We start from the raw sequence: 23,656 nt of genomic DNA, 5'->3' as shown, positions 1-23,656 counted from the left end.
CCTGGCTTTTCTGTGGGCTTATTTGATAATTAGCTGCACTGTCGGTTTCATGAAATCATTTCACTAGTCTCTGCTTTTGTGAAGATTTCCTCCAATTCAATTTCAAATGAAGGTGATAGAACGTATCCAATGCTTGAAAAGCTCCTTCCTACAGTGGAAGTATCTGACAAGTTGCCCGCGCTGGCAGCATTCGGTAAGGATCCGTCTAACTTCAGCTAATGTAAACTAGCTTTCTGTGAGTTTGTGAGGACCTTGTGGATATATTCAACTTTGGCCTCAATTACACACAACGAAGATAATTGCACATATCATTTATTGCGTTTTGTATGCATGTGAGAAGAATTTTTTTCTTTGTATCAATATGGGTGGTTCAAAGGAGAAGTTGGCCATATTTGATTATCATATTTTGGAAATTGATATTTTCACCTAGAGTTTAATTATTTCTACCCAGCATTGCGTTGCACTCATCATATTGTTGTTGTGGTTTTGTGACTAATTCAAAGATAATTTTGCTTTGATTAGTGTTCCAATAGGACAACTTTTGCTGGCAATAGTCAAAGGTATTAAGAAAGCACAAATTTTTCTTCAAAAATGTCCAAGTGAAATTGTTGTTGAAATGCAACAAGTCACTAATCTACAACAATAATAATATGATAGGTGTAAAACAATTCTAGGTGAAAATAATATAACTTTGGGTAAGAATACCAATTCTCTACATTTTCTTTATTACAATATCTTTATATTATTTTTTTAACCTTATTATTGTATAAAAGTAGAGTAACATGCAATTTATTCTTATAGTTTAGTATATTGCTTTGTTATACTTTACATCCAATTAATTCTAATCTAAGGTTCACTTTATCTTAATCTTGAGAATTTTAAATAATTTCAAATTTTAGTTAGTATAAATAGATGTCCATTCTAAATCTCAACAAAATCATGAATAAGTTATTTAAATATTTTTTTAGAAATCTAATCCAAAAAAATCTTAATTTTATTTTTTGAAAGTGAATATAATCAATCTTAAATATTTCACAGTGAAGGCCTTATGAATAGACTAAAAAGAGATTACTTATGGAACTAAATTCAATAATAAAATTACATAGATAAGTAAGTATTCAAAAATTATATTTTAAAACAAATAATAGTAAGTAATTTTATTTTTAATTCGTATTATTATTATAATTATAATTATTATTTTAGAAATTGAAACTATGACTCATTAGTTTATAATAGTTGTTTACATTGGTTATAAGTAATAGATTGATTAATGCATATTACTTATAAGTTATAGATATAAGGGAAAAAAAAAATCTCTTAACTTTAATATTATTTTTTTTGAATTATAATAATTAAAACTACAATTTGTTATAGCTTGTTGTTAGTATTTTTTCTATTTGTACAATGTTTAGTTAATTTGATTGCATAAGTTGAAATGAAATCCATCTAAAAAACACATGATTAATGCCTTTTTGGTTGTACTTGCATAATTTGCTTGTTTTGACAACCCAGCACAAATACAAGCCTATTCTATATAATTTGACTAATCCATAGAGCCTGCAATTAAAAATCTAAATAACAGTCTTTTTTTAAGCTTTAACTTTTTATAAACTTTGACTTGAATAAACTTTGAGAAGAGAAAAAATTGAAGATATTGAAAAAGCTCTATTCTTGCACTTTAATTTTCTTCTCCTATTGAATTAACAAGATAAGTTTTATATACTTAAAAGACAATATCAACAATTCTAGATTTGGATACTTTACACACAAATATACAAATAAAACATCTAATCTTATACCATAATGCATCTTCCATCTATGTTTCTATTGCTTAGCTTATTTTTTGTTGTCTAATTTACTTTAACATACATTATTGCAATGTTTGTTTCGTAGATAGTCTTCTACCAAAACCATTGTGATGGTTTTGTCTTATTTATTTAAACTACTTAGAAATAATCTATTATTTGTATTGATGACATTCTATCTTTATTTTTATTATATACATTGTTTTTGTTTTACTTAGTTGGTTTTATAAAAGTCTTATCATTTTCTTGTAATAAGTTACTTCATATTTAATATAAGTACATACTTGAATTTGTGTCCTTTCTCATGGTCTCTCACTTTTGGCTTTGTTGGAATAAAAATTAATTTTCTTTGATGCATTAATACTCAATTCTTCTCATTTATGGCCAATTGCATGGTGTGTATTTTAGTTTCTTTATCTCAAAGCAAAGTAAGCTTTAATATTATTATTTATTGTACTATAATTTAATAAAAATATATAGAAGAACTTATACCAATATTTTTGAAAGATTATATATATATATAAATATATATATATATATATATATATATATATATATATATATATTTCAAGAAGATTAAATTGAATGTTGTTAGAAAAACATGAAAATTATACTAAATAATTTGAGATAGAAAAGAATTTCTAAATTGAAATAATGTTATTACTATTATTATAATAAATTTTTTTCTATCCACTACTATTGGTTGTAAGATTCTTGAAGAAATGCTTAATAAAATTATTGTAAATTTATTTAAATTTAGAAAGTTTAGACGCCTAATTGAAGTTTGTGTATAACAAGAAAAAAGTTTAAAGTTAAATTATAAGTTTATAAAACATATTTTCTTGATTTATATATATATATATGAAATTTAAATATAGATAAAATTTTAATAATTTTATTTTTAAAATTAAAAAAAATTATACCAAATTAAAAAAGATGATTAAGCTATAATTAATAATTATAAGAAAAAATTGGTTTTTCTAAAATTTTAAAATTTTCAATGAAGATTTTTGAAATTAATATATTTAAAACTTTTGATAATAAATATAAGGTGTATCTAAGAATGCAAAAGTTATAAAAAAAAAAAATACTTAATAGGTTTAACTCCAATAACAAAAAAATTAAGTCTTTTATATTTTAATTTACATATTGAGATCAAAAAAATTTAAAAGACATGGAAATGATAATTTATTGTATAAATCAAAGAAATATCTATACAACTTGAAGTAGGGTTATAAATAATTTTATAAGAAATTTGATGTGTTCAAATAAAAAGGTTATAATCAAAGCAAATTTAAAAAATATATATGTTTTAAGAAATTAAAAATATTTTACATATATATATATATATATAATACTTATATTTTATATGTGTAATTTATTGGTTTGTAGCAAAAAAGAAGTCTAATATTGATTAGTTTAAAATATATAGTAATAAAAAGTTTTATTTACAACTTTTAAAAGCAAACAATAATATTTTACATATCTATATTTACAAAGATTGTAGAAAACATAGACTTTAATTATTAGAAAAGAGGTTCATTCTAAATATATTAATTCACTTTAGCATAGTAAAAGTATAACTAATAAATAGATTTTAATATTAATATTTATATTAATATTAATATTTTTATTATCTTCAATATAATTATCCTAATACTATAAATAAAATAAAATATTTAAAGCATTATATGTATGTGAAATATGAATTTTTTTTCATGAAATAATATATTTTAAATTGAATTTTTCGTATGTTATAGGTATAATTATTAATTATACTAAAAATTTAAAAATTAAATATTGAGAAGCAATAAAATAGATAGTTTTTATTTAAAAGGTTTTTATTAACTTTTATGTCATAGTATTATTAGGACAAAAGAAATAAAGACATATCACAAAATATTTTAATATTGATTTTATTAAAAATTTACACAAGAGATTTTCTACTGTTAATAATATTTTTATAATAATTAGAATACTTATAAGTTAGAAGTCTAATTTACATTTTAATACAATACTTTCAATCTTAAAATCATATGATATGGTGATTGAATAAAGAATTGAAAATGAAATGCAATTGAAAATATTTAGTAGTAAGATTGATCTAGTGCAAGATTTTGCTTTATTACATTAGAATAATCAAAAACGTGTATTTTTTTGAATAGAATTATGTATGATATCTAAAAATATAAAACATACACACATACACACACACACACACATATATATATATATATATATAAAATGCCATTGCTGATAATGAGATTTACTTAAAAAATTTAGATATAAAAATAAATTTAACTAATATGACAACTTCTGCTTAAACTTGTTGACTATTAAATATGATTGATGAAAGAACATGTATTAACAAACAAAAGAAAATATCATTTTCACTAAAAAAATAAAAATAGAAATAATCGTATATATATGATATATTTTATTTACTTGCTCTTAGGTACAATACAATAAACTTATTTGCCATTTATAACTACCTCTATTATAATTTTTATAAAAATAATACTATATAGTACAATGTATATTCTATTTAGTAAGAAATTATGTCATCTTATGGAAATTTAGTAATTCTGATGTATACCTTGAAAGAATTCCAAATATATGTTTATTCATCAAATTTTAATAAAAAATTTTAAATACATATAATATTTTTTTGTGTATTCAATTACATATATGTATTTTTTTAATATTTTATTTATTTTACTTTATTTTTCTTATTTTAGTGGTTTTTAAAGTTACGTATTACTATTTCATTTATAATAGTCCATATCTAATTTCTATCCATGTTTTATTTATTTATTTTGATTTTAATTTTTAAATACATCCTTTTTATCTAATAATTTTAAATATATAAAATTTTATAAAAAATTAAAATAAATAAGATGATTAAAATTTAAAATTATAAAAATATATTTAATTAAATAGGATATTTTAGAAGTAAATAAAAATTAAAATAAAAATATATTTAAAAAAATTTAATTGTTTTTTTACAAAATTATAATTTACTTTATTAGTTCTTTATTAAAATTTAATATTTCTAAGAAAATAATCTATTAATTAATCCAATAATATACATGTATTCTTAAAAAATTGCTTTTTATTCTTTTTATAATCTACTACTTTTTAATTAGACATATTTTTTTCTAAAAATATTTAAAAAGAGTTATTTTTATTTTTATTTTTATTTTTTATTTTTTAATTTATTTCTTCCTATAAGAAGAGATAAAATTCAAAATACCTTTAATTATCAAACACCAATTTTTTTGACAAAATACTTAGTGTGCTTACTTTAAGCATCTTGTAAGTAGTTATTATTAGAAGTAAATATTATAAATAATAATAATATAAATATTCTTTATTTGGCTAATAAGCCAAGGTTGATTATTATTTTGGACTATTCTTATTTTTAAGTAGTCCATGTAGAAATTATTAAAATAAGTATGAATATTATACCTAATTTGACCTCATTTTTTATATTTTTTTTGTATTAACTTAAAACTCTATATCTAATTTTGCATCCTTCTTAATATCTTCATGAATTTACTCAAGTTAAATTCATATATATATATATATAATTTCCTTTAGAAGTGCCTTCTCTTGATTTGAACTTTGATGAAAAAAGATTCATGTCTTCTCCACAATTTAAATTCATTCTTAAAATTATTTTCAGCATTTTTTAAAGAAAGTGATAAAAAAGATTAGCAAAGACCAAATTCATATGTTTATAATAATGATCATGTTCAGCCATGATATATGCTGCTAAATTCCAAAATTTTGCTTATAATATGAATTGGAATGACAAAGCCCTTATCAATTAATTTTGATATGGATTAAAAGTATATGTCAAAGATTTATTTTTGATAATGCCAAGAGTAGATTCATTAAAGACAATTATTGCTCAAGCCATTGCATACAATAACCAAATCTTTGAAAGATACTAAGAACAAAGATTTGGTTAGAGAGATTCAAATAAAGTCATGGCAATAGCTTTTAAATTTTTTAAAAGCTTATTTATTAAAATTGAAACCTATACAAATTAAAACAATATATTTCAAACCTCTTATTGAGCAAGAAAAAACTTGATACTATTAAGAAGGTTTGTGCTTATATTATAGAGAACCTAAATATATTGCTCAACTTTGTCCAAAGAAGCAACACAACCACAAAATGAAGAATATGGTTGCTAAGGAGGATAATATATTAAAAAATAAATTTTCCAACTACAATAGAAGCCGTGTGGATATAATCTTGTGGGACACCTAGTAAAGGTTCTATCTTCTTTTCAAATCCCTCACCTTGTTTTATAGTAGAAATTTATTTAGGATAAAAAAATCACAATTTTTTTTTTTTTTTTTTTTTTTTTTTTTTAAATTCAAGAGCCTCAGCCTCTTTTATAGATAAATAATTTATCAAAAAATAGTAAATATTCTTAATCAAAAAAATCAAACCCATATATGTAAAAATAATAGATGGTTATTTATTATCTTTTGGAGATGTTATCCATGAAATTGTTTCTTTAGGTGTAACAACTAATAGTTATAATAGCTTAGTAATATATAATGTAATTCCATCTCCTTTCAACCAAGTCATTTTAGAATTATCGTAGCTAAAGAAGTATAATCTTCAAATAGATTAGATTTCTTATAACCTTAATTTTTTTTAAAGTTTAATCCAAGATTTTCTTAGTTAAATAAAAATTCATAAGTCTAATATAATCAAATCCTTATTGATAGGTACAAAAGCTTTTATATATGTTGCAAAAGCATGGTCATCTTTTGTTGTATATGTTACATCCATTTTTGATGGTAGAAAGATTATAACCAGTATTTTAAGTTAGTCCTTAGAAAATCAAGATATTTTTGAGGAAAAAAATGTAAATATTCTTCCAAAGCATTATCTGTATGATTATTTAATTGATCTTTAAGAATGAGCTAAATTGATATTTGGACCAATTTATAGCTTATTACAAAATAATTTGGTTGCACTTAAGAAATTCATTGATAAAAACTTGGCTAAGAACTTCATACATCATTCAAAATCTCAAGTAGGTGCTTTTATCTTATTTATAAAGAAAAAAGATAAATCATTGTAGATATGTATGGACTATCAAGGATTGAATAAGATCACCATCAAGAATAATAATCCTTTACTCTTAATTTCAAGACTTCTTGATTAATTCAATGAAGAAAAGAATTATACAAAAATAGATTTATAAGAAGTATATAATTTGATATGTATTGAAAAAAAAAATAGGTAGAAGACTACATTTCAAATCAAATATGAATATTTTGAACATAATATCATGCTTTTTGGATTCACAAATACATCAATTACTTTTCAACATCTAATAAATGATTTTTTTGGAAGTTTTTTAATAATTTTACTATTTATTATTTAGAAAATATTATAATCTATTCTAATAATATAAAAGAATATAAACTTCAGGTTTGATTTTTTCAAGGATAAGAACTCAATAAAAGCAAATAACTAAGTGAGACTTTTTCAAAGAAGTATGAAAAGATAGAAGTAAAAAAAACATTTATATTAAAAAGAAACAAGAATAGCTATTGTCAAAAGACAAAAAAACTAAAGACTCTTGAATTTAGACTAAATTAAGAAAAGAGTTGATAAGAGTGAAGCCTTTACTCATGCCTCTATATATACTATCTATATAGGAACTACGTGGCAACATTCTATAGAACCTCCAACATGTGTTGACTTTGCAAGCCACATTTTTTAACTTACAAGACAAGTTTTCTATGTGTGCACCACAAAGCAAGCTTGTTTCATAAGCTATTCTTACATATAATACATGAATAACTTGTTGAAAAAGTTTTTAATCTAAAAATCAACTATAAATACATGTTAAGTCAAAATCATATCTATGAAGCTTTTAGGAAAATGTTTTAGAAGATATGATGAGATTAATCTATTTTTATTTATTTTTATCTATTTTTGCTTAATTATATAGGTAATTACTAGAATAAGAGTATATGTCCATGATATTATTTCCCTTCTAAGAATGAGTTCTACGAAGCATGGTCATCATATATTGAGAAAATTTAGGATGCAACAAATTATATTTCTCACATATTTTGATCTTTGTTTTCTTCAAAGATAGTTGATAGATCCGTTCAGCCATCAATTATGTCTCAAACTAGGATGGAAAGACCACCCTATTATTTGATTTTTGTATATTTTTGAATTTTTATTTGAGAGTTGTATAAGTGCACCTCAATACTACTATAATTCATTGACAATGCGAATATCTTATCAACACATATATTTAAAAGTAGAGGATATACAATTTGATGTGATACATTTCAAACCTCTTATTAAGCAAGAAAAGACTTATTGTTGTTAAGAAGGATTGTGCTTATATTATAGAGAATCTAAATACACTGTTCAACATTCTCCAAAGAAGCGACACAACCACAAAATAAGAAATATCAGTGTCAATGAAGATAATATGTCAAAAAATAAGTTTGTCTAGTTATAATAGAGACCATGCAATTGGAACCTTGTACAACACCTAGTAAAGGTCTTATTCTTCTCTCAAAACCTTCTTCTTGTTTATAATAAATGTTATTAGAAAACTTGAATATCATAAAGTCTCTGCCTTGTTAGATTCAGGAGCCTCAGTATATTCCTTAGATGAAAAATTTGCTAAAAGACATAACAGACCTTTAATAAAGAAAAATAAACCTATTCACAAAGAAGTCATAGATGGTTGTCCATTGTCTTTAGGAAATGTTATTCATGAAATTCTTCCTATAGAAGTAACAACTAATACTTATAGTAATTTTGTAATATTTAATATCTTAAATCTCCTTCTAATCCAATAATTTTAGGTTTATTAAGGCTAAAAAAATATAATCCAAAAATAGATTATATTTTTTAAATTCTTGACTTTTATGAAAGTATAATTAAAAATATAGCTAATTAAATAGAAAGTCATTAGTCTAGTGTAATTAAACATATATTTGTAGATATAAGAGCTTTTTTGTATGCTACAAAAGAATGATTACTTTGTATCATTTATGTTACACATATTTCTAATAGTAAAAAGACTTCAAGTGGTATTTTATGCCAATATCAAGTTTTTTAAGATGTATTTGAAAAAAAAAATGTGGATACTCTACCATAACATTATCCCTACAATTGTTCAATTGACCTTCAAGAAAGAGCTCAACCCTCATTTGGACCAATTTACAATTTATTATAAAATGAGTTGGTTGAATTTAAGTCATATATTAAAAAAAATGTAGCCAAAAACCTCATATGCTACTCCAAATTTCTAGCAAGAGTTCCAATTTTATTTGTAAAAAAAAATAATGGATCATTGCAAAAGTGTATAGATTATCAAAGACTCAATAAAATCACCATCAAAAATAGGTACTTACTACCTTTGATATCTAGACTTTTTAGTCAATTAAATCAAGCTAAGATCTATACAAAAATAGATCTATGAAGTGCATACAATTTGGTATGCATCATTAAAAGAGATGAATGAAAAATTACGTTTTGAACAAGGTATGAATATTTTGAATACAACATCATATCTTTTGGACTTATAAATGCACTAACAACTTTCTAACATCTAATGAATGATATTTTTTGAGAGTTTTTTGATGACTTTGTAGTTTGTTATCTAGATAACATTTTAATCTATTCTAAGAACATAGAAGAATATGAACTTCATATTTGTTGTATATTACAAAAATTAAAAGATGCTGAACTCTATGCCAAGATAGAAAATTATGTATTCTATATTACTCAAGTCAATTTTTTAGGATATATCATTTCAAATGATGGACTTAAGATGGATCGTAACAAAGTTCAAACTATTATAGATTGAAAGATCTAAAAAACGATAAAAGAGGTCTAATGTTTTTTAAAATTTGTTAACTACTATTAGATCTTCATCAAAAACTTCTCTCAGGTTGTAGCTCCACTTACACATTTGACTTATAAAGACCAACTTTAATGGAATTAAGAAGTGGAAGCATCATTTGAAGCTTTAAAGATATGTTTTATTTTTACATCAATCTTATATCATGTTGACTTTTTTAAGCCATTCTTTATAAAAATAGATACATCAAACTTTGCTTTAGATGATGTATTGCCAAAAATAAGAATAAATAATAAACTTCACCTAGTAGCTTTTTATTCAAGAAATTTTTTAATAGCCAAGATCAATTATAAGATATATGACAAAGAACTTCTTACAATTGTGGATTTGTTTCAAGAATGGTGCTATTATCTAAAAGGTGCTTCTAATTTAATTATTATTTATATAAAATATAAGAATCTTAAATATTTATGTTAGCATGTATTTTGAATCATTGTCAAACTCGTTAGAGCATGTTTTTGTTAAGATTTGATTTTGAAATCACTTATTGATCCAAAAAATAATAAGGTTTATTAGACATCCTTTCTAGACATTCTTATCTTGCACCAAAAGAAGAAGATGCATCTTTTGATTAATAAAAAATGATTTTCTTGAAGCTAAAGCATTTTTATCTTTAAGCAATAAAATCAACATTGATTGTTGATTCAATCTTTGTGAAACAAATTCAATCTAATATGTCCTTTGATCCTCTTATTTATGATATTAAGAATCATTTTTCTATGTCTCATAATGCTTCTAAGTTTGAATTCAAGCACAATGTATTTTCTTTCAAATGATGTTTATATTTTTTAAATTAACATGCACGTTTACATATTTTTCAAGCATGTTTTGATTTTTTAGTAGCCAAATATTTTAGATATGACAAGACTTTGGAATTTATATCTAGAGATTTTTGATGGCTACAAATATGAAAGGTAATGAAAGACTTTGTTCAATTATGTGACGTTTGTTCAAGGTCAAAAACTCCTTGTGATTGACCTTATGGACTTTTTCAATCATTATCTATTCTTGAATAGCCATGGTCTTCTATTTTTATTGAATTTATCATAGATCATCTAGTCTTAGATTCTTGTGACTTTATATTTATAATAGTGGATCATTTCACCAAGATGGCATATTTGGTACTGTGTACAAAAACAATCACAAGTAAAAAAACAGCCAAGGTTTTCTTTGAAAATAACTATTGCTATCATGAAGTATCTAAGGATATTATATTTGATAGAGGAACTCATTTTGGATCAAGATTTTAAAATATTCTTTTTAATATTCTAAAAATAGATATTAAATTATCTTAAGCTTTCTTTCTTCAAAATTGATAGACCAACAAAGTGTATAAATTATGTTTTGGAGCAATATTTGAGATATGCCATCAAGTAGTAATAAGATGATTGGACAACTCTTTTTCCACTAGTAGAATTTGCTTATAATAAGACAATATATTCTTCTAGTTACCAAACGCATTTCTTTCTTAATTATAGATATCATCCATAACTTGATACTTTTGACTTTTCAACACTTGATAATCATGTAGAGGAAGATTTGACAAATCATTTATTTGAGCTACATATAATAATGAAGGTATAACTAAAAGAGGCTCAAGAGCAACAAAAGAGCAATGTAGATGCTTATCGTAAGGAACAACCTCATTTCCATGTTAGTGATAAGATATGATTACTTCATTGTAATATTAAAACTATTCATTCTTGTTGTATGTTGGATTATTGTAGACTTAAAATATTTCTTATTTGTAAACAAGTCAATCTAATTGTTTATTGATTACATTTATTTGAGTCTATAAAAATCCATCCTATATTTTACATGTCTCTTTTAGAATCATATAAGATAGTGAATATCTTGGAAAGAAGATAAATACCACTACCTTCTATAAAAATGGATGATAATAAAAAATTTGATGTAGAAGAAGTTTTAGACTAAAGGTGGCATCCACACAGGTTAGAATATCTTATTCATTGGCAAAAATATAATATTAGTAAACACATGAAAGCTAGCAAAAAATCTTACAAATGTAGTAGAGAAGGTCAAAGTTTTTCATCAATGATATCCATCAAAATCAAGATGAAAGATAGCAAATCTTTGCTATAAAAGAAACACAATTTAGGAAAGATTGCATCTACTTTCTATCCTTGTTTGTAATTTTTATATAATTGTGGCATTAAGAAGATAAAGAATCAATACCTAGTAGATTCAACTTAAGAGCCATCATATGCTAACTTGTCAAATAAGACATTGTAATTATCACAATATTTTTTTAATAAAATTTGATTTTATATATTCATATTTTGTTCTACTTTGTATTGATTTTGGTTGCTTAGTTTTTTTTTTATGTTCTATTTTGTTTGATATCAGAGTGACTATTAGATTGTACTTTGGTAATATGTCAATAGTCATCATGTAATTTAAAATCAATTATTGTCATCACATTGGATACTGTATTGAAGCTACTACGAGCTACTTTTAAAAAGTCAATCAGAAGATGATTAGGTATTACAAAAGTAAAGTCCAATGGTGAATTACAGCATGGGAGATATGGCAGAGCAATCCCAGATGGAGGCTCAAATACAACACCTCTTAAGCTAGATAGCTACTTTACAAGGGCAAATAGAAGCCTTTAGAATAAGGGAGTCGATATCTATTAAGCTGAACTTGAGTAAGCCTAGTACATATTTTAGAACTTCAAGGCAAGAAGATGCATATCAATGGCTCTTCAACATGCGACAATATCTCTAACTATTTGGAGCAAAAACCAGTGAAGAAATTATATATGCAGCCAACTATTTGAGAGATGTGGCAACTATTTGGTGGCAATAATGAATTCAAAATTATGGAGATCAAGGCGGATTTTGTAACTGAGAGGAGTTTGAGACTAAGTTTAGGAATCAATTTTGGGCCATCAATGCGGAAAAGATGACATGTCGTATTACATGTTGTCTTGCTTAGGAATGCATTGAGTACCTAGCTGTAGAAGGTGAGATTGTGCTTTATAAGTAGTCAAGAAATTCTAATAGGTTTTGCCCATACAAGAAGAATGTAATCTCAATTTCAATTTAAAAGTACTAAAAACACTCTTCTTAGTAGACTTAACTATACATAAATCCCAATTACCTTGTTACTTTCATATTTAAGCAATTTAGATTTTTCTTGTAAGCTCCAATCCTAATTAGTGAGCTTTACCAAGCTGTAACATCCAATCCGATCATCCACTTGATGTGGAATTTTTCATGCAATTTTCAATGTAATTCTTCTATATTCTCAAGAATTTTTAGCTCAATCCAACTTACAGATTGTGAGAAAACCTCCAAAAATTGCAGTGATGTCACTTAGCTGCCAACTTAAAAAGTAAAATAGAAATCCTAGCAATGATTTCTCCCTTTCCAACTGTTAACTTTGTTTCAAAATTGGTGTGTAGCTTGATCTTCAAGTCCTTCACTACCATGCCAATTTTCACCTTAATCCAACTAATAGATCTTCACATATCATAGAAATCCTACCCAACCTCAAACTGCCACCTTCTGAAACTCTCTTGTGATAAAAACTAGATAACTCTAAACCATGCTATTAGATTATCACAAAATTTTGTATACACTTAGCACACCCAATGATCCAAATAGTATTAAATTTTCAACTATAGATGTTACACCAATTGCACGAAATAGCCAAAATTTCTAGCCCTAATTATATTATATAAAACCCAAATCATTGATACACACCCTGACTTTGAACAACAATTGTTAAGTCTTCAAAAACCCTCAAAAAACAATCCTTATGCCTCTGGAAAGAAATTTAAGCTAGATCTCAAATCCTATCCTTCAATCTTTGAATAAATCCCTAACTTGCCCTTGGCGGTCGTTTTAGTGACTAGAGGTTTGATTTTGTCCCTGTCTCACAAATGGTCGATCCTTGGATATCAATCTAACTTATCCTAAGGAATTTTTTGCCCAATTCTACCCTTAACTTGATCCTAGTATCAACCATACCAACTATTTATCTTTTCTATTTTGATTTTATCAATTTATGGTCTTTCTAAGGTAATAGAAGAGTCTTTACAACCTAGAAGGTAAAATTACTAACTAATCTTCAACCTACTAACTATTAAGATAAGAAAATAGCCTAAGAGAATTTCATAAAAGCCATGTCTAGATACCTCAAATTATAGTTGAACTAAAATAATTAGATATTAATTAGAAATTCAATTTTGATTATAATTTCACTATATAGTTGTATTACATCACAACAATGTGATCAATTCAAAAATCTTACACAATCTAAGTTGATGCAAGATTATGTTTCTTGATTCAAGTCCTTATGTCTCCAAATTGGTAATGTTTTGAAAGAAGAGATGATAGATTGATTTCTATGAGATTTGAAACCTAGAGTCTAACAAGAGGTGGAACTAAGAAATCTACAAACATTGAAAGAGACAATTAAGTTTGTAAAGAGGGTCGATGCTATAGATTTCAAAAATCACGGAGCACAACCTATAGCACAAAGTCTTATGCTGCTATTTAATACTATGGTACAACAACCAATGCCAATGGAGATTGATGCCCTACAAGGATCATTGATACGACAAAGACAACAAATATTGGTGCAAAAAGAATAATGTTTTTATTATTGAGAGCTAGGCCATCAGATTGAAGGTTGTCCAAAATATCAAAATTCAAGCACCAACAAAATAAGGTGGATTCATAGTCTCAAAACTTACCAAGTTGATAATGAGACACAGTACATAAACGAGGCTCTCCAATAAAGGCGTCGAGGGCCAATACTAGGAATAGCTACTATCTCTTAGAAACAAATGGCATGGCCTTAGACAACTATAAAAAGAGTTGATTACTGCATCTAATGAGACTACTAAAAGAACAAGCATGTCAAGTGCTTGTGGATTGTTGCTCTATAAAAAATTGCATCTTGATTGAAATTACCAATTGACTTGGAATTAAAACTAAGATAATCAAAATAGGAAATATATACTTATAGATGACTAAGAGAACATATTGAATGAGACATGTGAAGAAGAAACCTTGAGGTTGACTGACACCTATATCTTAAGAGAGAAGTTCAAGGTAACAAAGCTAAGATATAATGTTATCTTTTGTATGCCATGGCTAAAGATGAAAAATAAGTAAGTTAATTAAGTAGCAAGGATAATTTCTTTCAAAAATAGTGGACGTGAGGTGACTCTTTGTATCTCTACATCAAATAAAGAAGAAAAACAATCTGCAACTAAAGACTTAATCATAGGGACGGCATTTATGAAGAAGCAAATACAACATAAGCAAACGATATATATGATGGTTTTAAATCTTGCATCAATGGTGGTAAAAACAACCAAAGGAGTAGAATAATAGATCAACTGATACAAAAAATTTGAAATGTCTTTCTAATTGACCTACCTAGTGGTGTTCTTCCTAATCGAGGTGCCTCCTTTCAAATAAAACTATTGCTTGAAAGCAAACCAGCAAGTCAACCAATTTACTGTCTAAGACCAAATAATCTTGAAGTGTTGTGGAAAATATTGGACAAACTCTTGGAGAAGGGCCTCATTGGAGAAAGCACATCACCATGGAGAACAGATGTATTCTTTGCACCTAAAAAGGATGGTGGACTTTGGCTTTGCATTGACTATCAAGGCCTCAATAAGTAGACTATTAAAAATACATATTTACTTCAATGCGTGGATGATCTTCTGAACCAACTACAAGATGTGACTATCTTTAGTAAATTAGATCTTTAAAGTGACTATTGGTAGATACCTATTAGAAGAGATGATATAGAAAAGATAGCATTGTGTACACCCTGTAGATATTTTGAATGGTTGGTTTTACCTTTTGGCCTCGCCAATGCTTCAGCTTCTTTCATGAGTTATACGAACAGATTCTTTTGGGACCTTTTGGACAAATATGTAGTTGTTTTCATTGATGATATCCTCCTATATAATAAAACCCATGAAGAGTATGAGCAACACCAATGAGAAGTGTTGCACCGGCTACAACTTAGATCGGTCTTGTTTCAGGTAGAACTTGATAAAAATAGATTAATATGACAATACCTTTTAGAAAAGCTTCCTAAAGGCTTTATAGAAGTTGTTTTGACTTTACATGTGTTTTTAGTTGATTGGTAGGTTAAAAACTTGGTCAATAAGCTAACCACATGCCACATGTGTTGGTAGCTTATAGAACAAGCTAACTATGTGGCGTTCATATAGAAAACTTGCCTTGTAAGTTTAGATATGTATCATGCAAAATCAACACATATTTGGAGGTTCTATAGAATGTTGCCACATAGATCTTAGGTAGATAGTATATATAAAAGCAAAAGTGAAGCCTTCTTCACTTTTATCAACTCTTTTCTTGCTTCTAATCTAATTTCAAGAGTCTCTAGTTTCTTTGTCTTTTGGCAATAGCCATTCCAGTTTTCTTTTTAATGTATATACTTATCTATTTCTATTTTGTCAAATTTCTTTGAGATAGCCTCATTTGATTATTTGCTTTCATCGAGTTCTTATCTTTGACATTAAACTATGATTGGTAGCCAAGTAAGAAACATTAGCCAAATTTATTTCCTAAATAAAAGAAAGAAAAAAATACACAAAAGAAAGAGGCATATTATTAACTCCTTGTTTATCAAGATGACATGTAGAGTGTAGCATTCAAAATGCTCTAAATTTGAAGATTTTAGACCTGTCAAAACTATTGAATGAGATGAACATCCACGTGAACTTCCACCCACCAAACATCACACTCCTGTACAAGTTTACTATGCATCCTATCTCACACTCAGGCACCAACCAACCTGTAGCAGATTTTCCTTCCGAACTACCACTATTAGGGCAAAATGCGGAAACCAAAGAGCTCCGGAACACACTCCCCCCCCCCCTTCCCTTTGCCTACCTGGCACTCTGCTCCGCGTCCCCTATTGGTCACCTCAGTCCTTGCTGGGCATGTCTCTGCTCATTTCTATTCCTCCCTTGAGACCCCAGATCCGTCACTTCCTGCCGAAATTAGCCTCTACCAGGTTGTAGGGTTGGATTCAGGGGAGCTACCACATTTGGAGAAGCAGCCAAATATACTCTGGGAAAAGTATACCAGGGCGTTAAATAGCCCCCCACCTGAACAATTGCGTTGCAGAATGTTCGTGTGTTTTTTTTTTAAACACTTTTCCTTCTTTTCTTTATTTTTCTCAGCTAATATCTCAAAGATCTTCTGTGAAGAAGAGTGTCCTTCTTGGGCGTGATATTCAGATGTTCGGGTTCTGTCTTGTGCCTTCGTAAAGATAGTAACAGTATGGAAGTCATGTGCAGTGGATGCGACGAGTTCAAATATCCGTGGGATGAAAAGTGTTTCAGGTGCCGAATCATTTTTCAAATATCCTCCCAGGAATAATCAGAACCATTTTGCGTTCGGATCGACGAAGAATGAAAGGCAGATGGAGACAAGCCAAAGGAATTTGTTCCAGTTCGCGCCGTTAATTCCATAGTGGTGGAGGATTCGACGCCCAGATTGGATTTGTGAGGCTTTCACTCTCGCTATCAGCACGCGCATAGACAACGATTTAAAATTCTGCAATCAGACTGAATCAATTTTGAGCCACACCCTGTGACTACCACTACTGTTTCAAAGTGGATTACCTTGCCCCTCGTCAAACAATAATAAGTTCGGGATGTCATGGGAACTGCCTCTCAAGCACGCTCGGATCTCGAATCATCTCCGAGGCTTGCGATTTGACACAGACAGTCAGGACGTACACACCGAGGATTGAAACTTACTTATCCAGTTACAGGGAATTTCTCATGACGGAGAGTCATCCTTTGGTGCCTCAAAGATATTGGCATCGCTGTCCAAACATCCTATTGGCAAGCCCCTCCCCATCACCGCAGCACCGCACCAGGGGGGATAATCATTTGTCATAATGAAATGGACTTCCATCATAATCATCTTAATGACCCCGCTCAGCCCTTCAGCTATAATAAAGGAATTGCAGCTACACCTCTGATCACCCGCAGTGAGACCATTGGGGAGGGGTGGGCCTCTCTCCCCCATGAACATCGATGTGGAGTCTGATAATCCCCATAGTCATGCCTCAAGCCTCTCTGGGCTAATGGTACCCAGTGTGCAGGCTTGTCGGACGGATTGTGCGAGCAGTGTAGGCTTCTCACTTGTCCTCTCCAGCACGGAGTTGCGGAGATTTTTTTTTTTTTCGCTCCCATCAATTCGACACCCGAATAATCCCATGTTGGCACGTGGAGTGGATAAGTTGGAATTTGGAGACTACACCGGTGCATGAGTTGTGTTGTTGTGTAGAGATTGTGCATACTTTTGGCTTGTCAGCCGAATCCAGCAAGAGCTTTTTAGGTCATCCCCTGCAGCTCCTCCACGATAGTTTTGGTAGGCACCAACTTCCAATCTTCGGCAGCAATCATAAGTGTGTCGAATTTCATTTGTTTCCCACGTTCGAGTCCCTTTGTTGGTGGGATTCGAATAAGCTACCAGATCATTCACTTCTATATTACTGCACCCTTCCATTCTATATAGTACTCATTACTGTCTTGTAAGACAAGATGTGAGCAATTTTTTCCCGGTGTACCAGATTTGTCAGATAGAGGTCATATACTTAACGGGAAAGATGCAGTCCTGCCATTCCGGGCAACATGAATGCTCAAACTATGATTGCAGTTTCCAACAGTTCAGGAGTGCCGGAGCACTGGAGCGCCAGTTGGAAGGATGCACTGATGTAGATCAATCCGTTAGTGTAACGAATCCTTGCGACGATTGTAGAGGCTTTCGGTATTAAATTCCAGCCTCCAGGAGTAAGATGGAGGTTAAGGACCCTGTGCACTTAGTAGCAAATATTCAAATGAGAACTTTGAAGACTGAAGTGGAGAAAGGTTCCATGTGAACAGCAATTGGACATGGGTTAAGTCCAAAGGCTCCTCCATCACTCCCCGGCCCCGGAGGCTCTCGGGGGCGTGGGAAGATCAACGCTGTTCCACGTTCGGACCGAAAATCTTTAGAAGTCTTCGGAGGCGCTCCGGCGAGCACTCGCTACCTTTCAGATGCAGGAGGTTCTCTAAAAGATAGTTATTTAGCGGAAGAATTACAAGCCAAAGCGGCGATATCTCCTCGCATTGAACAGCCATTTGCAAATCATAAGTCTTCCTCGCCAAACCCATCCTGGATTGCCTCCGGCTTGGTTGGGTACCGAACCGGCCACGAGGTCTCTTCCGTCGCCGCCATGCCCTCCCTCATTTTCTCAAATCTTTTGTAAGTCACCTTCTATACTCGCCCCCTCCGAATAAAACCAATCTTGGACCAAGCCTGATAACATCAAGCCGGCGGAATCGAACTTGCTGCTTCAATGGGAGATGAATCTTGAAATACCAGAGTATAGACCCAAGCCCGTGGTCGGGGCGGAGGAGCCGACTCCGAAACCAGTTGTGAGGCATCAGCGAAGCTCATCAGATACCTTGATGAAGGCCTTGCCCCAGCTCGAGGAGAGGCAAAGTATATTCAACAAGCTAAAGCAGCAGGTGAGTTAATTTTTGGCCGATGTTTGATTGATAGTTTGTGTCAACCTTGGGTAGTCTGTTACGATTTGCTTGACCATTAGAACTGCGTTGCAGTGGACAAGAGGGGGTGATCTTATTTTAAATTGCAACTCTACAGGCAGAGGCAGATGCCAAGAAAGATATGGCGAAGATGAGAAATGATAGAGCGAAGTCGCCACTGTTGGAAACTCCACTGCAGCTCGTCACTGAAGACGAGTTAGTCACTAGCCAGCAAATGGAAGACTTGGAGTGGGACGAGTTTGAAGCGGCTGCAGCCGCCGCATTCGCATCTGATTTTTTTTATCTAAGTGAGTTGAATTACCGTTCTTGATGATTCGCACAAATATTGCAGGACTTGCCGCATAAATATAGGTAATTGTTGTTGTGTACCAGACACTTATTCACGGTTATCTGGCATTGGTTCTTGTGGTTGTACAGGATATGATCATGTGCTTGGTGTCGGATTTAGCTTTGGTTCTTTTAAATTGTGACTTCTAATTTTAGTCTTCTAATTTCTCGGCGACGATTATGACAGAAAGTGGATGTGAAAAAATTCTGGTGTCGAGATGTTCTCAGTCTAGAACATCACGGTGGAGAATGGGCCATTCAATTGTAGGGCCTGTTGCTGCCTCTCCAAAGAATGTGCCAAAAGATTGTCATCGTTCTGAGGTCAGCGAGCGACGAGTGCCGAGCTTCAGCCACAGCGTTTCCTTATCCTCCTGCGTTGTGGGACACCAACAGGTGTTGATACCAATCAATTGAACACCACTTTTTTATCTTCTGTGTGCCCTTAACCCCGGTTGGAATGAGGAGAGCTTCTTGTATCAACTAGTCATTCAACACGTGCCTTCGCAATCTCCTAATTCCTAACCATACGGATACGAGAATATGCCGCAGCAGTACTGGAGTCGAATATATTTAAATGAAAGAGGATGTTCTATGTTAAGAATAGAACGCACTAAATTGATTGGCTACTGCCATTACAGGTGTTGTTTACATCCTGAAGGTAGCTACTTCTGCTGATATTCGACTCCAGGCTTCCGTCTCTTTATTGTTAATACTAGGTTTTGATTCGTTTTTCACTCCCCTTGAGCAAGTAGTGTACCTTGCCTCTCAAGGATTTTTGCATTCTCAAATTGTTTTGATAAGGATCGTCGATTTAGGGTGGTTACCAGTTACTCTGATTTCCGCACTCCGCATCCATTCATACATGGCTGCTCTTTGCTGCGCAGTCTGTTACCATGCTCTGAGTAAGTCTTTTCACTGGAAGTCCATCTGTTGAACCCACCACTCGAGGTGCGAGGGAGGGTGCTGCACTTCTTAGTCTTCCATTTGTCATATAGGTCCGTTATTCTGCACATTCGCTATGATGGATGTTGCGTCTTAGAACGAGGAAATGTTTAGAGTTTCATCTATTACCTGGCACTGCAAAGAAGAATGTTTAGTGTTCCCTTTTGTGAATCTGTGGCCGCACACCACACGGTAGAAATTTCTCGGAGGACGATTTTAGATTGAATATGGACGTGATTTTCTGGCTGTTGTGAATGCAGTCTAACACGTCGTTCAGTAGAACTGATTTCTTCTTCATATCCCTAGGCAGAACCGTCATCACTGCGTCCACGTTTGAAGTTGGAATATCTGGTGGCTGTCGTGCTCTTTAGTTCAACACCCTTGGTATTTTCTAAACGAGTATTTCATGCAGTAGAAGTTGCTCGAAGTTTTATGACCTTTGGTGTTACGAATAATACTGTTGATGACCCAAGAGGTTGAACAGAGGAGAGACCAAGCAGGATAGTTTACATTCTCCTCAGAGATTCTCTTCCTACTGGGACACAGTGTTGTTCAGAATCTCCTTCCGTCTTCACACTCTCTCTAGCCCTTGCTACAAAATCTCTGGCTACAGCACCTTCTGCTCTGCGACATGTCACACTTGTAGAACCCGGCCAATAAGCCCTCTCGTCGAATTGGGATTGTAAACGAGGTGTTACTGCTTTCAAGGCTGTTACTTTACAGGTAACCAACTTCATGCTGGAAACAGCAAACCTACTTGCACAATACACGGATCGTAGTTGTGGAATACCTCGAGGAATAGAGATCAGGGTGGATCAGGGAATTGCGTGACAATTTAGTGAAATTAGTTTCAGAGATCCTCGAAGTAAAGAGCATGGCTACATGATGGGGCTCTGGAACCAAATTAATCAGCCAGTGTTACAACGACTAAACAGGATAATTTACTCCGAAACTACGACCTTGAGGTGGGCACCGAAATCGTGTTAAGGAATCCGCTGTTCTGTAAATTTTGAATTACAGTGTCATGATTTCACTTCGAGATCCGTAGAGTTTTCAAAAATTTCTTTGGAGAACCACTAGGTCTGTTCTTGCTTCTTGGTGTAATAGTAATTGTGTCTTGTCAATTGCCTCCTCTGTGCAAGTGTTGTCTACCGAGATATTAAGTTGGACCAATCCCACTTCTGGTCCTCCGGTCGCTGGCAAGTGACTCGCTAGTCTTACGTAATGTGGTGTACTGAAGTTTCTAACTGACGCAGCAACTTGTTCTGCAGCATTGGCTTGGTAATGCCTCGAAAAAACAGGGTTAGTTTCACGTCGCTGGAACTACGGTAGCGAGCTTATTATCTAGCAGTTTCTGTAGCACAACTGTGGTGTTCACTTCACTCAAGTCATAGCTTCGGAGCAAATTGCCATGTTTTGTCATATCGTGAAACTTGAAGATTTCTTTGCTATCAGAGTCCATATCATGCTGCCATGCCCTTAAGCTCGAAGCAAACCATGGCCACAATCACTGTATGCTACTTATAAGTTTGTTGTTCCAGGATGTACTTGGTTTCTGGTTCAGTAACAAATTTGGTAGAGGTCACGCCGTATCTACAATCCCCAGCTTCAAGAGAAGGTGCAGTAGCGATAGGGTTTCGTAGCAAGTGAGTTAAGCAGCAACGCAGAAGGTGCTGAGGCTAAAGCGTTTTGTAGCAAGAGCTAAGAGATTGGTTGAATACGGAAGGAATCTCTAAACAACAATGTGAGTGGAGGAAAATCTGTGAGAAGAAATTGGAAAATCTTCCTTGAATTTTTCCATTGTTCAATCTCTTGGATCAGAAGCACCATTAAAGCACCTAGGACCTAGAACCTTCAGAAGCAATTACTATGTTGAATGCTACAGGTATTGTGCTATAGAGCACCACAGCCACCAGAAATTGGAACTACAGACGTAGACGCGCTGATGACGATTCCTTCCAAGGATTTGTAGAAGAAGTCCATCTGATTGGACGACGTGTTGCATTTGTAACAGCGAGACAGTCACTTTCATTCACTAAGCAAATCTGGCAGGAGTTTCTATTTTGTGGTGTGCTGCCACCAATAAAGAAACGAGAACTAAAACCATTATTCTTTGTAGAGCCTTATTTTGGGTGGAGCTCGAAATATTTTCCTCCCTCTAGGACGTAACATCCATCAAACTCGACTGTGCAGAACAACAGACCTATCTGGTAAATAAAACACTAAGAAGCACGGCCTCCTCCGCATATTATAGTGATGGGTCCAACTGATGGACTTCGAAAAGAAAACACTCAGAGCAAGGAAACAAGCTGTGAACCTTAGAGCACCCATGCAGAAACGCAGTGATGGATGTTGAATTCTAACAAGCGGAACTGAAACCTACACTTGTGGTATCCGCCCTAAATCGACGATCCTTGACCCAAACAAATTTTTGAAAATGCAACAATACTTCTGAGGCAGGTACACTACTCTTGCAAAACGAATCGAAACATCTAGTATTCAGAATAAGCAGACGGAAGCTTGCGGTCGAGCTACAGAAGTATCTAAAGATGTACCCTACAGCTGTAGTTGTCGGAGCCAACCCAACTACTATTAGTTCCAAATTATTCCGAAATAAGTAACTTAAAGGATCATCATGCTATCATCATGTTATCCTTAAGTGTTCACTTTGTCCCTACAGACCAAACGCTACTTGGCGAATGCGTCTTTCATTCCTGCGATTCGAGTTTTGATCGAAAGGAATCGCAAAACATGGACGTTTCAACCTAAATTACCTTTTGCAAGCTAACGTGTAGCAGATCAAACTGCAGGTTAGATTGGCACTGTCGTTCTGAACAGCTGGTCAAACCCAGAAAGAATGGATTCCAGATTCTATGTTGAGCTACAGATTTGGAAAGGTTGAAAAGTAGAAGTTACAGTGAGGAATCCAAGATGTGAATTTAAAATAAAGATATTTGGAGCTTTCAACCACTTTCCACTTGGATGTAGTGTATGTATATATATATATATATACACACACACAAAACTGTCGAGCAAAATTAGAATTTCTAATAGTTTTGGATAAAAAGA

The 23,656-nt window shown here is 31.5% G+C and overlaps 1 protein-coding gene across 1 annotated transcript; it reads left to right on the top strand.

Moving 5' to 3' along the window:
• The first annotated feature begins 17,862 nt into the window (after positions 1-17,862).
• Positions 17,863-22,694, top strand: LOC112294088 (uncharacterized). Its single transcript, XM_024544237.3, has 4 exons — positions 17,863-19,279; positions 19,416-19,605; positions 19,833-21,552; positions 21,859-22,694. The coding sequence occupies exons 1-3, from the start codon at positions 19,115-19,117 to the stop codon at positions 20,057-20,059; spliced, it is 582 nt and encodes a 193-aa protein (XP_024400005.1). The 5' UTR covers positions 17,863-19,114; the 3' UTR covers positions 20,060-21,552; positions 21,859-22,694.
• Positions 22,695-23,656: the final 962 nt, after the last annotated feature.

The sequence above is a fragment of the Physcomitrium patens genome, chromosome 17, assembly GCF_059467195.1.
Source record: "Physcomitrium patens ecotype Gransden chromosome 17, ASM5946719v1, whole genome shotgun sequence".
Classification (NCBI taxonomy): Eukaryota; Viridiplantae; Streptophyta; class Bryopsida; order Funariales; family Funariaceae; genus Physcomitrium; species Physcomitrium patens.
Note: the sequence above shows the minus strand (reverse complement) of the source record. Positions and strands in the feature narration are given on the sequence as shown.

Bases quoted from the DNA above. Each gene is read 5' to 3' on its own strand.
- LOC112294088 (XM_024544237.3), top strand. From the start codon at position 19,115: ATGAATCTTGAAATACCAGAGTATAGACCCAAGCCCGTGGTCGGGGCG. The intron at 19,280-19,415 runs GTGAGTTAATTT...GCAACTCTACAG, and splicing joins TCAACAAGCTAAAGCAGCAG to GCAGAGGCAGATGCCAAGAA. The intron at 19,606-19,832 runs GTGAGTTGAATT...CGATTATGACAG, and splicing joins ATCTGATTTTTTTTATCTAA to AAAGTGGATGTGAAAAAATT.